This window comes from Falco biarmicus, chromosome 4 (assembly GCF_023638135.1).
Source record: "Falco biarmicus isolate bFalBia1 chromosome 4, bFalBia1.pri, whole genome shotgun sequence".
Lineage (NCBI taxonomy): Eukaryota > Metazoa > Chordata > Aves > Falconiformes > Falconidae > Falco > Falco biarmicus.
In genome coordinates, this window is record NC_079291.1 from 54855065 (window position 1) to 54878860 (window position 23796).

The window sequence follows — 23796 nt, forward strand, 5'->3', positions numbered from 1 at the left end:
TTAGAAAATACTATGATTAGAGGTAGTTAATTTTCATCATGAAGATATTGGTGATTACACAGCTATTACACAGCTCACTACATATTCCTGGATGTTTTAAGAGATTTTTCTAAAATGACACTGAAAAATACAAAGCACCATGATGGGTTCAGATCCATGTTGGGCATTATGTATCTTGGGTATTTTTTGTTGTCTTCAATTACATGGTACCGTTAAGTATGTTGTTGTAGTGGTAGGTGTTGGGGATGGGGGGGGGAAGTCTTTGTCAAGGATTAGGTTTTGTAACTTCTTTTTTTTTAATGAGGGGACCTGCATTTTGAACTGATTTAATTTTGTTCACAACCCTAAAATTACATTAAATATTAAATTGCAAACCCAGCTTTGTGCATTTTGAATGCAGTAGATTTCATAAAGCGTTAAGCAGCTGAACACAGTGGTAATTTAGTGAGATCTCCTGACCCTTGCTGACATCGGGTTTCCTTTTGTTATAATTTACTTGCAGCTGTGTTGTTCAATTTTGAGGACTCAAGAATATGATGGAGAATTAGAACTTCCTGTTTCTCTCACAGTACATAATTATTGCCGTGGTTCTGATGTAAATGAACTGAATAGAACTTTCTCTTCAGTGTTGTGTAGTAATAGGCATTAATTAAAAGCCAAAATACAATTAATGCATCTCTTTGTTGTAATTCATTTGTTCATAGTATTGTAGGAATGTGTGGTTTTAATTAAGTTTATCTGACCGAGAATTCAAATGTTTCTGATCTACAATAAAACTTGGGTTAAATTTCTAATCTAATTCTTAACAATATGGTTCATGAATCACATACAATACATTTTGTTTTGCAAGACTGAGTATTTTGATTTAATGTTCTATTAGCTTTTTCATCTTTTGAATGTGCTTAATCACTACAGAAGTGGTTCTTCTTAAATGGAAAATAATTTTGTATTCCCCAAATAAGAGCAGGTAGTTTTAGTTGTTCATTAAGTATTTCTAACATGTTTGAGCACTTGAATTTGACCCTTAGCCAGCATGCTGCTTCCCTTTACAGACTGATGTAAAAATTATTTCCACGATACACAATTTCCTTCGTGTTGTGCATATTACAAGAACAGTTACTAAATGCAATAAGAATTTTAGAAATATAGGGAAACTGGAACTAAAATTCAATGAAAATTTTAACTTTTATCTTGCTACAATGGAATGTTCTTTGATGTTAAAAATATGGCTAACATAGTAAAGGTAAATACCGTATTGCCACAGACCTGCTGCTGTAGTTGCTAGCTAGTTTGACCGTGCTTAGTGAAATCATGAGGTTTTGACAGAGGAGTGATTCATGACCTGCGATGTTCTTGGTGTAACAAAATCAGACTTCAGTCTTGCCATCTATGCCCGGTGGAATTTGCTGTGGGCTCAGGGAGGGGGATTCACCCAACCACAGATACCTGCAGTGTGGACAATCTGCTGTAGTCACCTGGAGGTTCCCGTTAAGAGTTGCTGGAGAGAACTAGGGGCGTGCAGGGTGAGACTAATGTCACGCCTTCCAAGTTGCCCTCTGCAAGCACCAGTTTCTCTGTGCTAAGCATGTAGGGAGCCTGGGTGGTTCAGCACAGGTAGTGGGTGACGTGTGTTTCAGCAGTGTCACTGCAGGAATGGGTTTGGGTCAGGTGTATCAAACCTCCGTTTGCATGGAAATTTGCTTTCTTCCTTTCCCCCCTGTTTCTGATAGGGTGCGGTTGTGCCCATGTGATGTCTGTCATGAGTATTATGCCCTTATGTCCTCAATGTGAACAGGGTTCTTGGGATTTGCAGGTGCAGAAGGTTCCTGCACAACACTACTCCTGTTAAAAGTTACTGATCCTTTTAATCTGCTGAGTTGTCTGCATGATGACCATCTAACTGAAGTCAAGCAAAAAACTGGGGTAACAAAATCTTACAATCTGAGCCGTTTAATCAAACATGCTCACTTTAACCCAAGTGCAGGTGAGTGCTCTAGCAGTTCAGCTAGAGTATTTTTTGGAAGCACCTTGGCAGAGGGGAGACAATGATGGGCAGTTGAAGACACACAGGTAGTCTTTTGGGCACTAAGCAATTTGTAGGTTGTGTGTCTAATTACTGGCTTGTGTGGGTAGAATTGTAAAGTGCTGTTTTGCTGCCTTTTTTTTTTTTTTTTTTTTTTTTTTTGGTGCTATGTTGTCCATACTCCCTTTCCCATGCAAGAATAGCTAAACTCCTAGAAAGCAGATTTATACTGAATACCACTATTTCTACGCGGTGGGTTGCAGTGCTTGGACAATGTTGGTATTTTTTAAATGTAACTTTTATCCGTAATTAGGCTTCTAGGTTACTAACAAACTTTTTCTTTCGGATCTGTTGTGCCAGTTTGAATACTGAGCTGTCAGAGCAGCTGTAGGTTACTGCTTACCCAGCTCTGCAAGCAGGTGTCATATGAGCTCTTTTTCATCTCCTTGAGGCTAAGCGAGATGTTGGCTCATACTCACCTTCATCAGCAGATTGAGCTAACCTGGCTGTGCCTAACATGGATCAGGGAGGTCTTGCCCATCATCCTGAAATCCGTTGAGGGGTAGCCCTATTTTCGGTCAGTGCAGCTGTTAGCAAAATCCCTATTTACAGGCTGAGATGAGTGTGTGTTTTGATGAGTTGTTGACCCCAAAGAAACTTTCCCATGCATTCTCGATGGAGAATATTGCATTTCAGAAACAATAACATTTTGCGAAGCTGCCTCGGTTTTCTTAATGCTTATTACTGTATGGACCAATATTCGAAGGTGTAAATGTGTTTGGGCTTGCCCGTGTGAGTGGTTATACATGTGTGAACAGTTGGGACTGTTAGTATGCGTGAGGTTATTCCATTTCTTCCCTGAGATTCTACTGCTGAATGTCATTCCCAAGAAGGTAAACCTGTATTTTTTTCATCTGTTTTACTTCTTACCTTGGTATTCATTATTTCTTACTCTCACAAACTAAGAATTAGGAAAACATGTTATCCTTTAACTATTCTAATGTGTAAATGTACAATGAAGTTACTGATGATGGGTATCTCCTGCAGTCTTCTGCAGGTATTTCCTGCAGAAACTTGGGTTTCAAGAAGGTCTTCCACAGATTTTAATGTCTATGAGGGACTTCAGCGTTTGTTCTTTTTCTTGTCCGTCTTAGCATTTTCTTCTTGTTTTGCCATATTTCTTGACAGAGTTATACAATATCTCACCACAATACAAACTGTATAAATAGGGATAACAATCAGTTAGTTAAAAGGAGTTTGTAGGTATACCATATGATTGTATATTATTACATGTATATAGTAACGTATTAAAATATGATAATGCAGGGTAACATGAAAACACTTGTCTGAAAAAAAACAGTAGTGGAGTTTTATAATGGTTTATTTGTGGTAAACTTGCAGAAAAGAGATTCTTAATTACCATGGCTATTTTTCTTTTCTTTTTTACAGTGGTTTATTTATATATTTTTTTGTTTCATACACTTCTCAAACTGGTTGTTGCTGTGATTGTCAGAAATTTAGACTCAAAAGTCGACTAAGGCCATCTGTTCTTTAAAAATGTGATATGAAGTGTAAAAGGGGATGTTATCATCGCAAACTACTGTCTTCTTACTTTGATGCAATAAGATACAGGGATATAATTTGTTGTTGTTATGATTGCTTGCTGTCAATTTCTATTATGCTTTGTTTATAGAACTCATTTTATTGTACTTAACCATCAGCTGGAGGTTAATATTTATTCTAGTGTATGTTTTGATGAGAACCTAAAAATTTCCCACCTTCTTCTCACTCAGTGAACTAATTTACTACTTAACATATAAATGCCTATGCCTGCATGTGCTTTGCTTTTCAGATTTTTTTTTTTTGTTGCTTGCTTTTTTCTTTTTTTTTTTTTTCCTTTTTTTTATGTTGCGAAGTTTTATACATCTATTTTCTCACCTACCGTATCCTAGGGGGCTTGGAGTACCAATAATACAGTCAGCCCACCTTCCTGGTCCCCAGACATTTCAGAAGGTCGGGACATTTTTAAATCCAGACAGCTTCCTGGCAGTGCCATTTGGAGCATCAAAGTGGTAAATAATTTGAATTTATTTTCATGTATCCGTTGCTATCTTTCTGTTGTAGAGACTAGTGATGAAATTCTCTATCTCACAACTGAATTAATCTTCCATTCTAATACTGTTTAAGGCCTTGAAAAATTGCTGAAACTCTGGAGCTTTCAGGTTAAAAAATGTATGCTTTCCAGAGTGTACAGAACGATGGCATTGCCCTGATTTTCAATGTTAAGGAATAGTTTGTGTTACCAGGTTTTTGCATGTGTTGAGTACTTGACTTTTTGTGGCTGGCTTTATGTAGCTGTCAAAATAAATTACCTGAGAAGGAAAATGTCTTTAAGACTGGCAGTAAGGTAAGCCAGGCACAGAAAGGAGCAAGGGTCTGAATGGTGGCTTGGATTTGTTGCTGTGGAGAAATCTTGCTGAGTGGATTCAAAGTGACATTGTTTTTAGCTTATGGGGGAATAAATAACAACTTTCCTACCTGATTAGATGGACCAAAGCTTGTATCCACAGTGACATTTACCATTAAAAACACCTGAAGAAACAAGGTGGAATTACTATTTTTAAATAAAGGCAAAAAAGCTAAATGACGGGACTCTGACAAATCGCTGTACTTTCCCAATGATTTATTTTCATCTCACTTTAACTCTCATGCTAATTTTATTTTAATTTGACATTAGCTTAGCTTTGCTGCTTCAAGCATTAATTTTCAGCTTAATATTCAGCATTAACATTTATACAAGTATGTGCTTATGCCTGTTACTAGCTGTGTGAAAATAACAATACTGATACCTGGTGTGAAACAGACAAAATAAGAAACATGCTAGAAGAGTTTACATCTTAAAAATTGATGCTTGTATGTCCTGTGTGTGCATATGTATTAACTCCATATATATGTAAGGACAATATTTTTTGTTTCACCTTGGTACATATAAATAACTTCAGCCATCAGTAGCATCCTTCCTTTCACTTCCTAAAATAGCATTGTGTTACATTACCTCGTTGGGTAAGAGTAAGTCAGTTTGATTTCTCTTTCCATTAATAGATGGATGTTAATAAAATTCTAATGTTGGGATGCTTGGGTTCTCCCTTTTAATTATGAACATAAACTTTCATATCTTCTTTGTAATGGGAAAATACTGTTGGTAATACTGAGCCCATAGTGCTGCTTTCCACCCAGGAACTCCTGTCTCCATCAGTAAAGACTGTTGATGTCTGTTGGTGACACTGTCCCTAAGGAGCTTTGTGGTTCTGTTAACACTGTTCTATTGAGTAAATGTTTTGCCTTGGTATTATAAGTAGTTTCCCACAAACGTTTGGATATAGGCACCATGTCTAGATACTCTGTGGATGGAGTTGGGTTTTATGAGGAGCCGAGATTATCCACAAATTTGAAATGCAATCAATAATCTCATCGCTTATTTCATAGTAGGAAAGGTGCTTTTTTGAGTATATACCATAATTGCCACCAGTTATACAAATCAGAGGCTCTGAAACTTCTTTTAAAGGTGTCTGATATACCAGCCAAAACTTAGGGAATGTTCTTTTTCTCACTGGAAGTGATTAGGGAGGATTAGGGATCCTCTTTGGTTTTAGTCCATTTTTAAATAAGAAAAAAAATAAAAAATTAAATTCAAACTAAGTCACAGTATGAATATCAGGTAATTATTATTAACACATACTTGCTTTTTCACAGTTAATTGTAGTTGAACATACTGTGAATACTCTAGAGCACACAACACTGCAATCGTGTCTGCATCTAAAATAAGGAAGGGAGAAAAATAAGTGGATATTTTATAAGAAACCATCATATTATGAGGAATGTTGACCAGTGTGTAATTGATATTATTAATATAAAAATAACTCTCTATATCTGCTGTATCAAGAGAGTTCTGTGGAGCCAGCTCCTGCTTTGCTTTGGGAGCAGCATTGAGTCCTAATAAATTCCACTTTTTCCGTGATCATTCATAGCATAAGAAAAAAGTATATATGATTACAAGTAATCAGGTGTCTAGAATTCAGAAGTCCCATGAGTGCTGAGCTGACTAAAAAGAAAAGAAGAAGGATCATAGAATAGAGGATACTTATTTTGGGTACTTTACAACTGTGGAAAAAAAGAAAGACGTTTCTGTATTTCCAGTTACTCCTGAGCAGAAAATTAATGTTTCTGGGTTTGGCTGCTTTCTCACTGGTGATAAAGGTGATCATATTATGTCATGTAAGTAGTTAAAGGTATTTCATGATTTATGTGGTGACTTAATGACTGTGGTCTAGTGTGCTCATACTTGCTGGAAGTCATAGGGTGGTTTTTTTGCTTATGTTTTTCCCTAGATGCATTGAACAAGTTTGAACCCCATATAACAAAAGAACTCCAGGTTGCATTTAAATTGTTATCTTACATTGAATAGGGCCGTGGATCAGGATTCCCAGGGAAGCGGAGGCCACGTGGTGCAGGTCTTTCAGGAAGAGGTGGCAGAGGTAGATCAAAACTGAAGAATGGAGTTGGAACTGTAGTCATTCCAGGGGTAAGAACATTTATTTTTAAGTCATATTACAGTCTGTTAATATAACATAATTTTTATTGACGTACAATTCTTGTGTTAGAATACTATATAAAACCGAAGAGCACTAAAAAGCAGAGGTATTTGTTAAAGCCTGGCTGTTACTAAGTGTTTGTGTTGAAGAGCTAGAGCACTGCAGCTTAATGGACCTGAAGCAATTTTATGCTGCTCTTTGCCACTTAAAGGGACAACTGTTGGGAGTCTTAAGAGTACTCCTTCCATTTCCTTAGGTGGAAAACACGCTGGATAAAAGCAGCACTCAGGGGAACAACACAGAAGGGGAGAGCAAGGTTTGTACATAAGAATGTAGCAGCAGCCATAGCAGATCAGACTAGAGGTTCTTCCACTTGGGGGACCAAAATAGAGTGCTGGGGGAAGAGTGCAGAAACACAAGAGGCTTAGAGAATGAGGCACTTCAACCGTTTGTGGTTGGGGACTTGCTGAACAGGAGGTAGCATCTTTGTCGTGGGCAGCCTGTGTTGGAGCTTTCTTTCATGAATTTGCCTATTCACTTAAAAAAAATTTTGAAAACCATGTTAATCTTTTTTAGTTCTACAGCTCATCAGCCCGTTGTTTTAAATTGCTGCCTGCTGGTTTCATTGCCTGCCCCTAAGTACTCTTACAGAAGAGGCAGTGGAGACTCGTTTTCCATGCACCTTCTTCATCCATGCCACCCAGTTTCTATAGATCTCCATCATTTCTCCTCCTTTCCCTTCCCTTCTTTCCTAGCTAGTCTGGAGAATTCTAGTATTTTGAGTTGCTCCTTGTGTGGAAGCTATTCCATGTTTTTGATCATCCTTGTCAGTCTTTTTGTCAGGTTCATGTTTTTACTTTGTGGACTTTCATCTGCACTTCATAAAGCACTCAGCTTTTTGAGTTCTTGTGCAGTTCTTTACAGTTGCCTTCTGGTTTTTATTGCTCTGAGTATCTTAATATTGTTGGCAAGCTTGGTCACTTTGGTTCTCACTTGATTTTTCACTTGATTTTTCAGATCACCATGTGCACCATGGCCTGTTAGCAGACATCGCCTATCAGATTTGTACTAGCACTCTTTTTCCCATGCAGAAAACTGATTATTTATTCTACTTTTTATTTTGTGTCTTGTGTCAATATAGGGAGTGTAATTCTATGTCAGTTTACCTTTTTTTAAGTAACATTGATGAAGCACTTTTCCAAAATAATTTAGTAAGGTAGTTACGTCACATCAATCAGACTTACTTATCCCCAGGCTTGCTGGCTCGTTCAGAGAGCCCTGATGGATCATGATCTACCATAATTAAAGCTTCCTTGACGGTAACAAAATGGTATATCAAGACGGCTGCAAGTTCTCTGTTGTGATCAGATATCACATGTTCTGTGGGACGGTACACAGCTTCCCTTTAGAAACTTTTGAGAAAATGGTAGTTGCATTAGCCATCTCCCATAAAGCATGGAAGTGATTCTAAGCAAGTCATTGCTCGCTGCAGTTGATAGTTAAGCTGTTTCGCACTTGAAGTCCTTTTAAAACTCTTAAATCTTAGACAGTCCTGGTCCCCATATCATAAGAAGAGGGATCTTGATATGAAAAACTGTTGGAAATCTGGACTGCAAAAAATTAATAGTTTTTTGTTGTCTTTGAACATTTCTTTTAAAGTCTGATGATCAGTCAGCCCTGCAGATTTTGAGAGGCATCCTCTTCCTTATGTTCAGAGCAGGACTTACTCATTTTTATGTCTTTGTGAAGTAATTCCTCAGACTGTCTTTAGAACTTTGTGTTCTTACATACAGTCTATTTGAGTTCGTATGCATTGTGCCACTTTTTGCTGCCTGTATAATAATTTCTGGGAATACTCTGGTATTTGTGATCTGCAAAAGGAACAAAGGTCTCGGTCATTGTTCCCTTTTAAGGCTTTGGATGGTCAAGATTCATAAGAAAATATGTAATTTTAAACATATAGCATGAATTCCACTCAGGCTAGTCGTAGGTACCTTAATGAATTAGAGGCATTCACAGAATTATTTTGATGTTACAAATCACAAATTTGTACTTCAAGAGAATCTGGGTTTTATAGAACAAAGTCTTAAAATTTTTTGTATATGAACAGAGGAAATTGAGTTAGGTAAGTTGCTATAAATACAAAATGGACATTGCTCTCAACAATTTCCTATAGGAATTTCATCCTTTGGCTTGACAACTAAATGGCAGCTTCAGAGTTCTAGAGCAGAGGTGTGGTTGTCTGGTGACAGAGTAAATAGATGAAGGTAGCAATACCAGGAGACCAACCTTTTCCAGGTAAATGTTTGTATTAGGAGTATTTTCAGTCCCTTTGCACAAACCGATTGTTTCTCAGCATGACAGCTTGTTGTTGGACATGTAGCTGGACAGCTACACAGATGTGGAAATATCTTGGGAATGGGGAAGAAGGTAGCTACAGGTTAACCCAAGCTAGGTCACAGCTGGCATTAAGCAAGCAGCAAGGTTGCAGTGGTTTTGATCCTTCAAATTCTGCTCTTCTGTACATGCAAGCAATTCCAAGAACTTTGTGGAACCTATGGAAATATGTGAGAGGGAAAAGCTCTCCCTGAACATATCAAGAGGTGTTTCAGGTGGTTTCTTTGTTAATTAGTTAGTTACAGCTGCAGTGCTTTCAAACATACAATAATTAGAACACATGAACAATATATTCCCTTTTTAGCTGTTTCTTAGTAAATGCTGATTTTCAGCAACAGCGTCTCAGGACTCCTTTAGCTGCTGTGACAATACTTGCATTTGTCTCTAGATTGATGTTTGGGTTGGTAAATTATTTACATTATTACTGAAGCAAAACTACCTGTGTAAGACTTAAATTGTATTTAAAATAATCCACATTTATAAAATTAGAACAGCTGTTAAAACAAAGTTACATTTCTCTGTCACATATTTGTTCTTTTATATAGAACTCTGTGCTGTTATCTTCCAAACTTCCATGGCTGCTACTGGTTCAGAGAGTGAATAGTTAGCCTGTTAATTTAAATCCATGGATAGCAAATTCTGCATGGCAAGATTTGCATGAAAGTCAGGACACCATTGAAGTCTTTTTTTTTTTTTTTTTTTTTTTTCTGTTCTTTCTTGTGTTTTTTTTTTCCTGAGAAGCTATATGTACATGTATATGCTGAATTAATGAGGTGCAGGTCAGAGTAACAATCTCTTGATCAAAAGGAGAATAACTGTAGACATTAAAGACATTAAGTGCTTATAGATTGAGATTGAAACAGCTGTTTCAAGTTCAGTGCAGGTTTTTATGGTCAAGATGGATAAGCCTCATAAAGAATCTGCTTATGAAGAGTATCTAAACTCTTGTAACTTTAGAACTCTTGCTTATTCTTCTGACATACTTGGAACATTAGCTAAGCCACATTTTAGGCAATATGGGACAAATTACATTTCTGCAATTGCTCTTTGAATTAATACTCAAAAGTATGTCACTGCAGTTAACTTTTCAATGAGAATAACATCAGTGTTTATGTGTAGGGGACAGAGCAGACTGGTCACAGTATGAAATTCCTGCTTAGTGATTATTTTTTTCTTAGACTACCTCTTTCCTTCCATTTCCATTTTGAAGTGCAGTGGGGTAATGTGAAAAGGTGAACAAAGGAGAGAAAGAGAATGTGTATGTAAGACTCAAATAGTGATGATGCTTGTACTGATGTGAAAATGTGAATTAATTTAATTTCTGATGAAGGGAGCTTTTATGAAGTTTGTACTATATGAATAAATATTTGCAAAGCTTGTGTCTCTGGTAGTATTAAAAAATTAATATATTTAGAGATTGTTTCATCTTGTCTCATGTCTTAGAAAATGTGGTGTGCTTGCTATTTCTGTTTTGTGTTCTTTTTAATAGGTCACAGCTATGGATATTTCATCTAACAAAGATGAGGAAGAAAACTCAATGCATAATACGGTTGTCCTCTTCTCTAACAGTGACAAGTTCACTCTCCATCAGGTTAGGTTAATAGTTACTCTATTTTCATTTATTTTTCTGTGCTTTTAATTAGAAAAAAGTAAATCAGTGTCCTTGTTAGGAATTAAATTATACAGCCAGCTAGTGGGATTTTACAGTTATATGTTTTCAGGATTTAGTGGATGGCATGTGTTGAAAACCTGCTCTTCTCTCTCATTTCAGGATATGTGCGTAGTTTGTGGGAGTTTTGGCCAAGGTGCTGAGGGCAGGTTGCTTGCCTGTTCTCAATGTGGTCAGTGTTACCATCCATACTGTGTCAGTATTAAGGTGAGTGTTTTTGTTACATAAAAAAATTACTTGATTACACTGTTTTCGTATTGTACTTTAATAGCACTACTCTGTCTTAGGTTTTGTGTTAATTGGAGGAGTCATTAACTTGTTAGATATTCATCAGCTAATGTGACCATTATTTGTATGCAACTTGTGAAAGACTTTAATTAAATGTCATTTTATAGTATGCATTTCCTCAAGAGAAATTAACCTTTTTGTAATTTCACAACCATAAATAGCACTGATTATCCAGCAGTTGGTTAAAATAACAGTTTGAGATACAAGCTTAAGACCTAAATACAAGCAGAATTAAAAACAAAGAAAAAAATTGTACTGCATCTTCATTTGCTAGGGGCGTAAGGTGTAGTTGATTCAATTTATCTGTTGGCTGTCAGAATTGACAGCAGTTGAAGTGGTTAATTAATACATTTTACATTCATTAGTCTAGGAGAGAATGTGTAAAAATTAAATTTGAATGGTATCAGATAACTTAGCAAGCACATGATAAGCTATTTACTGTAATATATATGCTATACGCTCTTTATTGTGTATTATATAAGTACATCGACATAGAAGTGGGGTGCTTTTTTTAAACATCACAGAAGTATTTGAAATGTACTTTACAAAATGTCATATGCATATTTCATACAACTGTAATTTGGCTTTGTGTTTATGTACTACTCTTACATTATATATTAATTACAATAAATCAGTTGTTTGCTTCAGATAACTAAAACCCCAACACTGGTTATCACAGGTAATTTAGGAAAGGTACAGGATCTGTAGTGAACTGAATCTTTAGCTTTACTACATAACTGAAAAAAAGCAGCTGTGTGTTCTTCATCCCTACAGGACCAGCTACTCCTATAAAGAGTAAACTGTCCTACATGTAGATCCAGTGCAGTATGTGTTCTCTGGTATGCTAGTTTATCTGAAGAAATTATATTCTGGAACAGTATCAGATGTCAGTAATTACAGTTTCTGTTTAATCCATTGCCATTTATTGAAGCTTCAGAAAGTCTTAATTGATAAACAGCCACTTGTGATGTGCGTGGTGTGCACAGAAGAGCATCCTGTGCTCCACTAGCCAGACCTTAATTTATACAACGATCACACTTCATAGAGCAGTTTTCAAATAATTTTCACCTTGCCATTTGCAGATTACTAAAGTGGTGCTTAGCAAAGGTTGGAGGTGCCTGGAGTGCACAGTGTGCGAAGCCTGTGGGAAAGCGACAGATCCCGGAAGACTGCTACTCTGTGATGACTGCGACATTAGCTACCACACATACTGCTTAGATCCGCCTCTGCAGACGGTTCCGAAGGGAGGCTGGAAGTGCAAATGGTGTGTTTGATCCTGGGGTCAGAAATACTGACAGCTGGCCTCTCTTGTTTCTTTTTGTCACTTTGTATTTGCAGTGTCAATTGAACCGTAACAAAGTTTTAATTGTATTTGTCAGGTGTATTAAACAAAGAAAACAAAATACTTTTGAATTGTTTCATGCAATTGGCAATTTAACAGGGAAATTATCTCCTCTTAATGCAGTTTCTTCATGCCAAAAAACATGTAGGTAGAGGTGGATAAAATTTTTCTTTTGAAACTTTTCACTGGAGAAAATCCAATTTATGTCATTAGAACGTTCATTCCAGCATTCAGTTCGAAAAATGAATGTGTGCTTCACCAAATCGTTCTCAAAATAAAGCCCTCTGAAAACCGTTTGTTTTACTTGGGTGAAACACAAACAAGCTAGACCTCTCACATGGTTAATTAAGTCTCAATATCTCAAAGTGAATGGCAACTGGAAGCCAGAACTCCTTTGACCCGTTGAGCTGTTACAAGTACCGGTCTGCCTCTTTTTGCAGATTGAAGGGAATTCTTACTCTAGGAACTTCCCTTAAAAAGTATAAAAAATGTTGGTAGTATTCAAAATCTAAATATTACCGTTTTCATTCCATTAAAATATTGTTTGACTTGAAAAAATTTCCCACGCACACACAGACACCCCCCCAAGTGGTTAGTGATCTAGAACTTAATTACTCACCCAGTTCTGAGTAGGAGGGTTTTAAAGCCACAAAACAATCTTCCTGTGACCCGAAAGTAATAGATCATTTTGTCTGTTCTGCAGGTGTGTTTGGTGCAGACACTGTGGAGCAACTTCTCCAGGTTTAAGATGTGAATGGCAAAATAATTACACACAGTGTGCTCCCTGCGCAAGTTTGTCTACCTGCCCAATCTGCTGTCGCACTTACAGGGATGAAGAGCTTATAATTCAGTGTAGACAATGTGATCGGTAAGGATTTCTAATACTTTACAGGTTTAAGGCTTATTTTAATTTTTTCCCCCTAATGTAAAATCATAAAGATGAAGGGAATGGTCTTGTGGTAAAGAGCACTGGACTGACTCTCAGAAGTCTCTTACTAGTTCATACCTAGTTGTACCACAGACTTAACTATACAGCTCTGGGCAAATTAGTTAATCACTCTGTGCCTCATTTTTCCCCTCCGTAAAAATAAAATTTATTTTACTTGGCAAGAATATTGCTGTGAGGCTAAATCCAGATTACATTGTATCAAGTAAGTAGTTAAAATGATTGCAATATAGGAAGAAAATTATAATACTAAGACATAATTGCTTCCGGGACATTGTTTTATAGAGAGTTCCTTCCTGTGAAGGGAAATAGGTAATCTGATACCGTATATACATTGTTTAACACACACCACCATAGGGGAATGCTGTATATGGAGAACCTGATCCATCATTTCTCCCTAAAAGAATTTAAGCAAGTATTTCACATTTACTTGGACCATATACTGATATTCGGGTCTCCTAAAACACCACATATTTCCTTTAAATTGTATTTTTTCCCCCACTTAATTTCTAGATGGATGCATGCAATCTGTCAGAACTTAAACACAGAGGAGGAAGTGGAAAACATAGCTGATATGGGTTTTGACTGTACCATTTGTAGGCCATACATACCACCAACAAACGGTAAGAAGACAATTGAAACCAATGGCAGGATTGCACACTGCAATAAATAGGTTTTGGAATGTGTTATGGGTTTTTTTCTCTGGTGGAGATTTGGCTTATGGTAGAAGCAAGTTTTTTCATGTGTGTTTTTAAAGGCCCTTCTGGAAGTGTCCTCAGCTCTTTTGCGCTCTCTAGGGATCAGCTGCAAGGCCAAAGAAAATCTAGCGGGGGAGTTCTGGGTAGATTTATTGAAGATAATTTGGGTAAACAACCAAAAGCATTTGGTATTGAAAGGGTAAAAGGCATCTCACTTGGTTAAGTGAAAGGAAGCAAGCTCAGTTCTCTAAAGTTTAACTGCAGAAGAATCTGAAAATTAGTTCTAAGCAGAAAAACTTTCTATATCTCAGTACTTTCAGGCTGTCCAATGCAGCAGTAGCTGTAACAACGGTCCCTATAAGCATTTTTCCCCTCCCCTATCATGTTTTATTAATGCCACTCCCTCGGCTCTCCCAGTATTTAAGACCGGTGTTTCCTTCTGTAGCTGCAGCCTTTAAAAGAAGTTGCCATACTTTCCTCCTTGGGAGTCGCCACTTTCTTGTTAGTTAAAATGTGTAGCTCTTTCTGACGAACTTTACTCTCCTCTATACATGTTATTGGTGAATATGTGTATCAGGCTCCTCGTCAGTCCGTATTACGGTTCTGTAGCAGTGGTACTTCAGGAGCTGAGGTTACTGCGGTTTTTAAGCACAGCTGCAGCATCTTGTTCTGTGGGGTGGTACTGGTTCATGTTCCTGTGAGTGGCTTGTCAGCAATTAGATTGGCCTGTTACATGATTTACGGTCTTGCTGTAAGGGTGGTATCACAGGTCTGTTTTCACTGCATGTCAGCTCGTGGGAGTTTTTGCTTCAGTCTGCTACTTTAACAGAGCATTGACACCTATACCCATTTTTAACAAATGGCATGTTAAAGTGTTCACATGAGCCCTTTACTGAGATGTCATGAGAGTACGGTAGGAGGAAGGTACAAGAACTAAGCAGATGTTTCAAGAAATACTTGTGTCCCCCAAGAAGATGCCAGTAAGGATGGCTTACCTGATCCAGACTGAAGATGCCATGAGACATGTTCAAGAGGTCTACCAAGAAAAGTTCAATAGAGCATCTAAAGTCCCTTTACACTGCCATGTCCTCATAGCAGTGTGGCAGTAATTGTAACTTACTTGATGTGACCTTGGAGGTTTATATACTCCCTTGTCAATGACACATGGGTGTGGAACACTTCCAAGTATCCCACTTTTATCACTGTTAGAAGAATGACTTACGATTATGTGTTTCTACAAGTCACTTAACTTTTGAGACCTGTTTTCACAAATTCCAAAAAGAAAGAGGTTTTATAACTGGGAAAAACAAGAAACTTTCAGATACGACAGAGATTTTTGTTTATTTTATTAATAAGCTGTGGGCACTTAAAACAAAAAGGTCCAATGCTCCTTCCTTTCTTTTTCAAGCTGGCAGAGGTACCTTTTAGCGATAATTAAAGCCCATAATATGTGAGATGGAAAAAATTCACAAGATGGTATTGGAGATGTTTCACTTACAGGCATAAGCTGTAGTTAGTCCTTCCCGCACACCTTCATGAAGCTGTGTTGCTTAGATTTGTCTTCCAGGAGTAGGAGCCAGTCCCACAAGACCTGTTAGGGAGTTCCCAAGCTTTCTTTTTGCAGTTTTTTTTCACCTTTTTTTATAAGACAAGTTTCTTTGTTTATTCTTTCATGTTTTGACTCAGTATATATAGTACGTCTTTAACACGTGTGCGTTTGCACAGTTGCATGTCTGAGTATGTCATTTGATGCATGTTCATAGAAATACTTGCATGTACCTTTATATGAAATATTTCAGTCTTTCATTAATTCTACAACTCCTTTGAAAGTTTTCTGTAATTTTTTGTTTCAAAGTGAGTTGATAAACTTAGAGAAACAAGTTTGCAGTAGAATGCTTCTTAAAATGTACCATATTGTGGGATTCTTATTGGGATGGTTCTTGCTCTTTCCATTTGATGTATCACAGATGTGTTGCAAGTACTATTACAAGCTTTAAACTACTTTTCTTTCTAGAAGAAGCAGGAGCCCCTCAGCTTAGTAAATTACCAATACATGGTGGGTTTACTGTTCATAAAGAGTAAATGCTTCTAGCATGTAGGTGATGAGAAAGATAATTGTACAGTCATCTTCAGGAAACAGAAATAAAAAATATTTTTTTTTCTTCTTGAACGTATATGAATACCAGAATGTGGTAAGATTTTCTCCAAAGCAGTATACCATAAACCTTCATTCCTAGATTCTTTTGAAATTACCATCTCATCAATTTCATCAGGTTCCCTGCAGTATGGTCTCAAGTTATAACTTACGTTCCCCAGCGTATTGCTGTGCCTTGTAGAAATTTTCTTCTAATTTAGATTGCTTGAATATTATCATGACTGGCTACTTGTAACTGCTCTAGGCAGCAGCCGCTTTTTCTCTGCGCTGTAATCCCAGCACATTCAGGAGTGGGGGCTGTACCCCTCATCTAGATTGACTCCTAGACAAGCAAATCTTGGCCATTTACCCATCACTTCTGCCTTTATGTCATTTACCTTTATATGTCTTATGCTCCATCTGCAAATTTCATCCCTTCCTCAATTACTCCCATCCTGTCTTCATCCATATACTCCAGCCTCCTCCTCCCTTGGTGCTGTTTTAATTTCTCTGCAGGAGGCAAAGGGACCAGCAAAGGGACTGGTTTTCTTTAGCTGGTTAAAACTGATCTGGTCACAGTTTCTGATCACCTGTGTGCATGCATTCCTTCTGTGGCTTAAGCAAGCTGCTCACAGAGGCAGCGAGGAGTCCGTATTACTAATTCTGAGATGCTCGATACTGTCAGTGGTACGCATATTATACTGGGGAGCCTCTGTTGTACAACTTTCATGAAACTGAATTGAATTATAATTTTCCTGAAACTTAATTCAAATACTTTACAAATAAAGTATACAAAAGCAATACAATACTATCTGTTAAAAATTTAACTTTTTTTTTATTATTGTTATTATTTGGAATGTTTATTATGTCAGCTCTTATCATTCTTGTAAGTTACTGTATTTACAAAGAAATCCCAGCCTCATGCACACAGTTATGTAGGCATCTGGTAGCGTTCTGTTAGCATTGTGTTTCTACATCAACCATTTTGCTCTGTCCCTTTTGCTGATTTCATTTCTTCCTAGAATAGTTCCTTTCTATTACAGCCTTACAAATGGCAGCCTTCTTTCTTCTTGAAACTGTGATTCTTCTCATCATATTGTATTCTGTGCAATTATTTGTTTTCAGTTGAAGCTATTAAATGCTGTTTAAACTCTTTTGGAAATAAGTGTAATAATTTTCATTAAACTTTGGCTAAGTGCTTCAGAAAGCACTTTTTGTTCAATTTTTGATTTCTTTCCCATGAACAGTCTTTCTGTAACAGTACTGTGTTTCTCTGTTGTCCATTTTATTGATTTAATTCTTAAGCTGCGTTTTAATTAGCTCCTTTTCTGGGAGTCTGTTTGATAGCGTGTTCAAACACTGTTTTTGCAGCTTTTGTGAGTTGGTCTCTGAAGGCGTCATCTCTGTCGCTATCAGCTTGTTTATTTGAATATTTCAACTCTACTCGGTCTCCAAAGCTGAAATTGTTCCCAATCTGACCTGGACCAGAAGAATGCTCCCTGTTGTTTGACTTTTAAATAAGGATTTTGAATTCCCATTCACAGCTGTCTTTCTGATGTTTTCATTTACCTTAGATTCCAATTCAGTAATTGCTATCACTGTCTTAAAACATCTTGTAAATTATAACTAATTAAATGAACAGAATGATGTCTTATTCCACTTTGAGTATTTTTAACAACCTTTTTTTTTGTTTTTTTCAATTCAGTGCTTTTAAATAACTTCCATCCTGTTGCTTGTCCTTTATTTGTTTCCCTCCAGCTCAGTGTCTCTTTTAAAATCTCATTTTCAATTCATTTTCTTCCTTGTCTTTTCCTTCCACTCTTATTTATCGGTTTTTCATAGGCTGCTTTCATTTGCTAATTGCATGGAATACTTGTTTTCTGTAGGTTATGTCATGTACTTGAGTTACACCTTCCGTAAAACCCTTAAAGGACTATAGTTTTTGAAGACAGGCTTTCATTTTTGTTCATTTTTTGAGATGCTTAAAAAGCATCCTCTAGGTTACATACTCGTTATTTTACATAGAAAAAAAATGAAGTGTTACTTGGAAGCTTTTGGGCTTTTTCTGCTCTTGCCCCTGACTCCATATTGTGTGTGGTCAGCAGCAGCACAGGTGCAGTGGTCTGACTTGTCTGAGAAACACTGAACCTCCCACAGGTGCTTTGTCTCAGTGGTCACATCTTGTGTGGCAGATGCAAAGTAAATACTCCAGATGTTTGTCTGAGTCTTAAATTCAGCATGGATAAGATTTCTAGGCAAGAAAATGAAAGAAGAAAAAAGCGTGGATATACTTGCCTATATGATAATGCTAACTGTGCCAAACTAACAGGTTTTCTGATTCTAGTTCTGTGTTTGCAAGATAAAAGCTTCTAATTTTCACTTTACTTACTCTGTCTACATAATCTCTGTAAAGTCACTACTAATATTGAAAGTGTAGTCTGCACATCATAGGTTAGTGAAGCATGATTGCGGTTATTGCAAGGCAGATGGGAAGAGCATTTCTGCCCACAACAGTAGCCTAGTTTTGATCATTATTTGTTCAATCACACTGTTCCAGTGCTGCCCTGAAGCACACAAGCTGTAGTTCTTAAATTGAGTTTCTGCTGTTCCATTTACCGATATTCTTATCTTGAATAAGAATTACCCTATCTAACTTCAACAAGTCACGTATCATCTGTTCTCAGATAGATCAGCCTTCTCGTATGCGTTGTGTAAGAGTCCTGACAGCCCGGGCACAGCTAGAAGCTTGTGTGTGAAGCTGCTGGAGCGTGCCTGCCCCTCCTTGGGGAAGTATGACAGCAGGTGGTACCCAGTTCACAAAGCCCTCCCATTTTTCATGCTTAGGTCAGCAAAACCTGGACATCATAACTAGTGTAGAGGTTACTTTCCAATCCAGTAGATCCAATGTATTAATTTGCCCTTCGTCCAGTAGGAGATCACTTACCACCAAGTTCAGTGCCGTTCCAATGCCATTCTTGGCTCTAGGAAATCGGAGAACTTCAGTTTCTATCAGGCTTGTTTTGTAGTCACATCTTCTGTGACTCTGAAAAGCACTTTATTTTAAAGGTGCTAGTGAATGTTGCCAACAGTATAAATTAGGGAGTTTAATGGAACTGATTGAAGGAAAATTAATTGATAGTTTCAGTTTAAATCAAGTCACCATTTTTAAAAGTTGAAATTATTTTCCTTATATTTTTCAGTGCCTTCTTTGGACTGTTGTGATTCATCAGTTGGAGCTCAGATTATTTCAAAATCAAAAGAACTAGGTAAAGAATGTAAATGCTTGATCTTTGGTCATTTAGCATATTTTAAGGGTATATTTTTACATGAGACAAAAACTCCTTTTTCTATGATTTTTATAACACACCGCATTAACTATCCTTCAGTTACCGCAGCATGCTTTTCATTTTTTTTCTCATTCTCTCTTGTTTCTTCTCTTTTGCCTGCCATACCTACACTATAATAATTACTTTAAGTTATGCTTTGATCCTGCAGACTTAGTTGCTTGCCTTAATATTAGCAGTGATAACAGTGATGCTGAGTCAAGCATGTACACAAATGTTTACAGGTTTGAGCTGTAGGAGGACACAACTTTTCTGCATTTGGTTTGTGCTAGGAATTTATAATGTTGACAAGCCTACCCACAAGTCACTTTTTATAAAGATAGTGCCTAACAGCTTCCATCATGTCAGAATTTTTTTTCTATTTGATACTGCACAAATGTAGTTCTGAGAAGGTTCTCCCCTCAAATCTTCAATCTGAAAAAGATACGTGATTTTTTTGAAGTTTAGAACCAGGCGTGTTTTGAGGTGTGAGGTGTTACATAAAGTATTTTTGGTTAAAGGGAGGAAATGTTTGTATGTTTTCAAAAACTGTGTTATCAAATAATTATTTAATTGTCTCCAAAGAGCAAAAGCATCATTGTAGCCTCTTTATTATTTGGTAATTCCCGAAGAGTTCCCAAATCTCCACTGGCAGGGCGCCAGCACAGGTGACAGCACCTTTCTACACAGTGAATTAAGGAGTGTTAAGAGTTCATTGCTAGACTCAACAATTATCATGTAACAGCTTGAGGAGGAGGCAATCTTGCACATCTTGGGAGACTTGGGTTCTACCCACCATTTCCAATTTGATCTTGAACAGCTCACTTGATATAACTTGGATTTTGTCTGCCAATAAAATAGGGCTAATAACTTGCCTGAGTTACCAAGAGTTCTGGGAGGCTTAAGGTCATTAATAAAATGAAGTTTAAGTGCTGAGGGCTGAATGAGGACCTTGGCCAATAAGCAATAGGAACCCAAAGTACGACTGGCACATTTTCTGTGAGTGCCAGGAAATACCCTGCAAGGCACCAGTTTCCATAATCAAATTGTTCTTTCCAATGAGTCTTTGATGCAAGTTGTTTTGTAGCAATATAAAGGATTGTTGCTGGATTTGACATCAGGCTCTTAAATTACGAAGCTGTAACTGTAATGTGTAAGACAGTATCAGATATCTCTGTTTTATTTATACCAATTTCCTCACTCATGAATCAGCTCCATACATGTGGATTATTAACTCTTAAAAGTGCTATTCCTAAAAATCTAAGACTTGTAAATTAAGGAGTTTTATATTGCTGTTATGATTCATTTAACTTTTATAGACCCACCGAAGACATACACCCAGGATGGAGTCTGCTTGACAGAATCGGGCATGTCTCAGTTACAGAGCCTAACTGTTACAGTACCGAGAAGAAAACGGACGAAACCAAAGCTTAAACTGAAGATTATAAATCAGAACAGTGTGGCTGTGCTTCAGACACCCCCAGATGCCCAGTCAGAACATTCAAGAGATGGGGAGATGGATGACAGTAGAGGTAGCAGTCTACTTTTGGCGCATTTTGTATCTTGGAGCATTGCAGTACATGTGTGTATTGCAAATATCCCTGGGATTTTTTTGGTACTGATACTCATACCTTCTGTACAGAATGCTTTATGGAGATTACTTGAACAATTGTCGTGGCTCATTGTTGTCAGTTTCAGAGATTTTTCTTGTTGTTCTATTTATGGGTCATCCATCCTATAGGAAACTCACCTTTCTCAGGCTGGCAACACTGGAAACGTGAGTTGCCTTTTTATCTAATCATTGGGTTACCTGTGAGAAATACTGTGCACTCACTGAGTGCAAGTGTAGTCTGAGGATCTCAAATTCAGTGCAAATGCTGTTTGAAAGTGGTGACATTGGCTCAGCAAAGCAACATGTAGGTCACTGTAAAGCTGGTATTCAAAACAAAGTGGAAAGCAGAGTAAAAAGTTCTTTGCTGAGTATTTCTTCTTTCTGAAGGAAATAAGGCAGGGTGACCTGAGGGAAAAAAAATAATTTTCTTGAATTTCCCTAGACAATCCTATAGGGAATGTTTGTCCTCGTTCCAAAGTAGAATTCAAGACAGAATTTGAGTTTAGGAGCGATTTCGGATGTTGCTCTAGTTCAAGTAGATGATGCTGTACGTAGAGATCTACTGAAGGGTTTCAGGTTCCAGGATGGCGTATCTGTGTAGTATGGAGGGAGGAAAAGATTTAACAGTGTTTTTGTGGCTTCCAGTGCTGAGGAGAGATGAGGGCATCTGGCTAACGCTTGTCTTCTAAACACATCCTGTGCATGGGCATGACATTTCAGTCAATGGGAGAAGCCCCTGGGAGAGCTCCTTCCACTGCAAGTCTAGATGGAGCAAAGATCCACCTGTCCCAGGCCACCAGGGCTTGTCTCATCTGCTTCCCTCACAGCCGAGAAAGCACAGCAGCCCCAGCCAGAGGAGACTGAAGGTGGGAGATAAAGAGTGGGAAAGTGCGTAGGAGCAGCCAGCCCCATTTCAGATCCCTGCTTTTCAACACTAGAAACAGCAGCCAGCATGGTGCAGTAATGTTCTCCTGTCCTTTTTACTTGGTCTGGCTGTACATCCTGGTAAGCATGTTGGTAGAATAGGTGTTAATCCGAGGCCTGAGGAAAGGCTTACTTAAGGCAGGTGTGAAAATCATTACATTAGTCAGGCAGATGTCTGTTACCAGAGGAACAGAGGAAAAATAGGAACCCCACCTCACCACAATCTAATATGTTTCTGTTTGTGCAACACTGCCTCGTTGTTAATCAGATTAAATGTCATAAGAAGCTTTTTTTAGGTATGGAGAGTATACTTGAGGTAACTGGTTTGTTTAACCATCAGTGCAGCTTCACTGTTAACTTGTTAATATCAATATTGTTCCTGTTGTTTGATTAGCACATTCTTACTGTCTGCTGTTGACTAGAAGTGGTTTGGGTTTTTTTATAACAGCTTTCCTTTATTTGTTTATAACCTTTAAAACAGTTAACTACTTGTTTTTCTTTCATTTCCTTCAGTATTCACAGGGTTTGGTATATTGTCCTAGCATTATACTGACTCTTAAATTTCATCTCATACTTTCATGTATTCCGTCAGCTGGGTTGTTGAAAGCAAAAAAGCTTTTGATTTTGGTTTGAAGGCACAGGGTAGAGAATTAGCCATTTCACTTGGTCTTTTTCAGTGGTTTAATCATTACTTTTACAAACGTGTGCCTGTTTTCTGTATAACTTTGTCTAACTTCTTTATCTGCTTGTTGGCTTCTATATAGCCCTTTCCAACTAGATAACAAGATACGTAAATGTAGAGTATGAAAGGGAGAGCCAAAGCTTCCACAGAACTTAATTTCAGTTCTGATCACCTTTCATTGCCTTTTTGAGAGCTAGAGCATGTTCATAGATGTGACAGTAACAGCACAACATGTACCTGGTAGATTGGCTGGATTTCTTGGAATGTGCTCTGTAGAGCGGATCAGTGCCTGTTCTCTGAATGTCTGAAATTTTCATATGAGCATCAGGGTGAATAAAGCTGTGCCCACAGCTTTGACTGGAGCAACATAGTGTAGTAGTTCCAGGAAAGGGGAAAGACCCTTACTTCGACTCTAAAGTTCTGGGTGAAAGAAAGAGGCTGTATCTGAGAAAACTGAGCTCGTGGTAATTTTGTTACCATCTCATCTATAGGCTTTCATCAGGTTCCGCATTTCATCTGGTGTTCCACATTTTAAAGTCCACTTGATGAAAGTTCAGCTTGCTTTGGGAGCTTCAGCTTTGGTAGACTTAACGTGGCTCTTCTGCTACTATTTGTAGAGCTATGCTTTGTAAGTAAATGGGAAGGACCACTGTGGGGTTTAGCATTTGGCATACCGCTTTGTGTAGCAGGACATGTTAGCACTCTAGCAGGTTTCTCTTCTGCCAGAAGTGAACACGTTGCAGAGGGTTGACCCATGCTCTGGAGAGGAGGAGGGAACTGGCCGTGGTGGTCAGTGGGGACTGCCTTTGCCAAGCCACTAGCTTTGTCGGTTGAACTTCTGTCTTCATTGATGGGAAAGTCTGGTTTGTGACCCAGCCTGTGGAAGAGCAAGGGCTGTACTTCTACCACAGCAGAAGTGGTATGAGAGAGTCCAGCTCTGTCTGTCATAACAGTATTTCAGTATTTCTCCCTCTCACAACTGTATGTGGTTTTAGACCATATAGAATTATACACCTAAATCCAAAGCAGAGAATTAGAATTACAATATCTTTTCAGGGGTCAGAGCACATTTAATGTTTCAAAAGCTTGATAATAGAATGAAGATATGAAGCCATTACTGTGTTGATATTTGGGAGGTATCAGAAACAGAATTAACTCCCTCGCTC

General features: G+C 37.8%; 1 protein-coding gene across 13 annotated transcripts in view; it reads left to right on the forward strand.

Moving 5' to 3' along the window:
* The window catches only part of KMT2C (lysine methyltransferase 2C), a 198587-nt gene that overhangs the window by 120141 nt on the left and 54650 nt on the right, over nucleotides 1-23796 (forward strand). For 10 of the 13 annotated variants that reach the window (XM_056334255.1, XM_056334251.1, XM_056334252.1 and 7 more), the window contains 9 exons: nucleotides 3976-4095; nucleotides 6489-6605; nucleotides 10502-10603; nucleotides 10784-10888; nucleotides 12052-12233; nucleotides 13015-13179; nucleotides 13771-13880; nucleotides 19290-19355; nucleotides 20732-20944. In XM_056334255.1, coding sequence (XP_056190230.1) covers nucleotides 3976-4095; nucleotides 6489-6605; nucleotides 10502-10603; nucleotides 10784-10888; nucleotides 12052-12233; nucleotides 13015-13179; nucleotides 13771-13880; nucleotides 19290-19355; nucleotides 20732-20944 — 1180 coding nt within the window. The remainder of the gene's footprint in view (nucleotides 1-3975; nucleotides 4096-6488; nucleotides 6606-10501; nucleotides 10604-10783; nucleotides 10889-12051; nucleotides 12234-13014; nucleotides 13180-13770; nucleotides 13881-19289; nucleotides 19356-20731; nucleotides 20945-23796) is intronic. The other 3 variants (XM_056334256.1, XM_056334258.1, XM_056334260.1) reach the window with 3 other exon arrangements.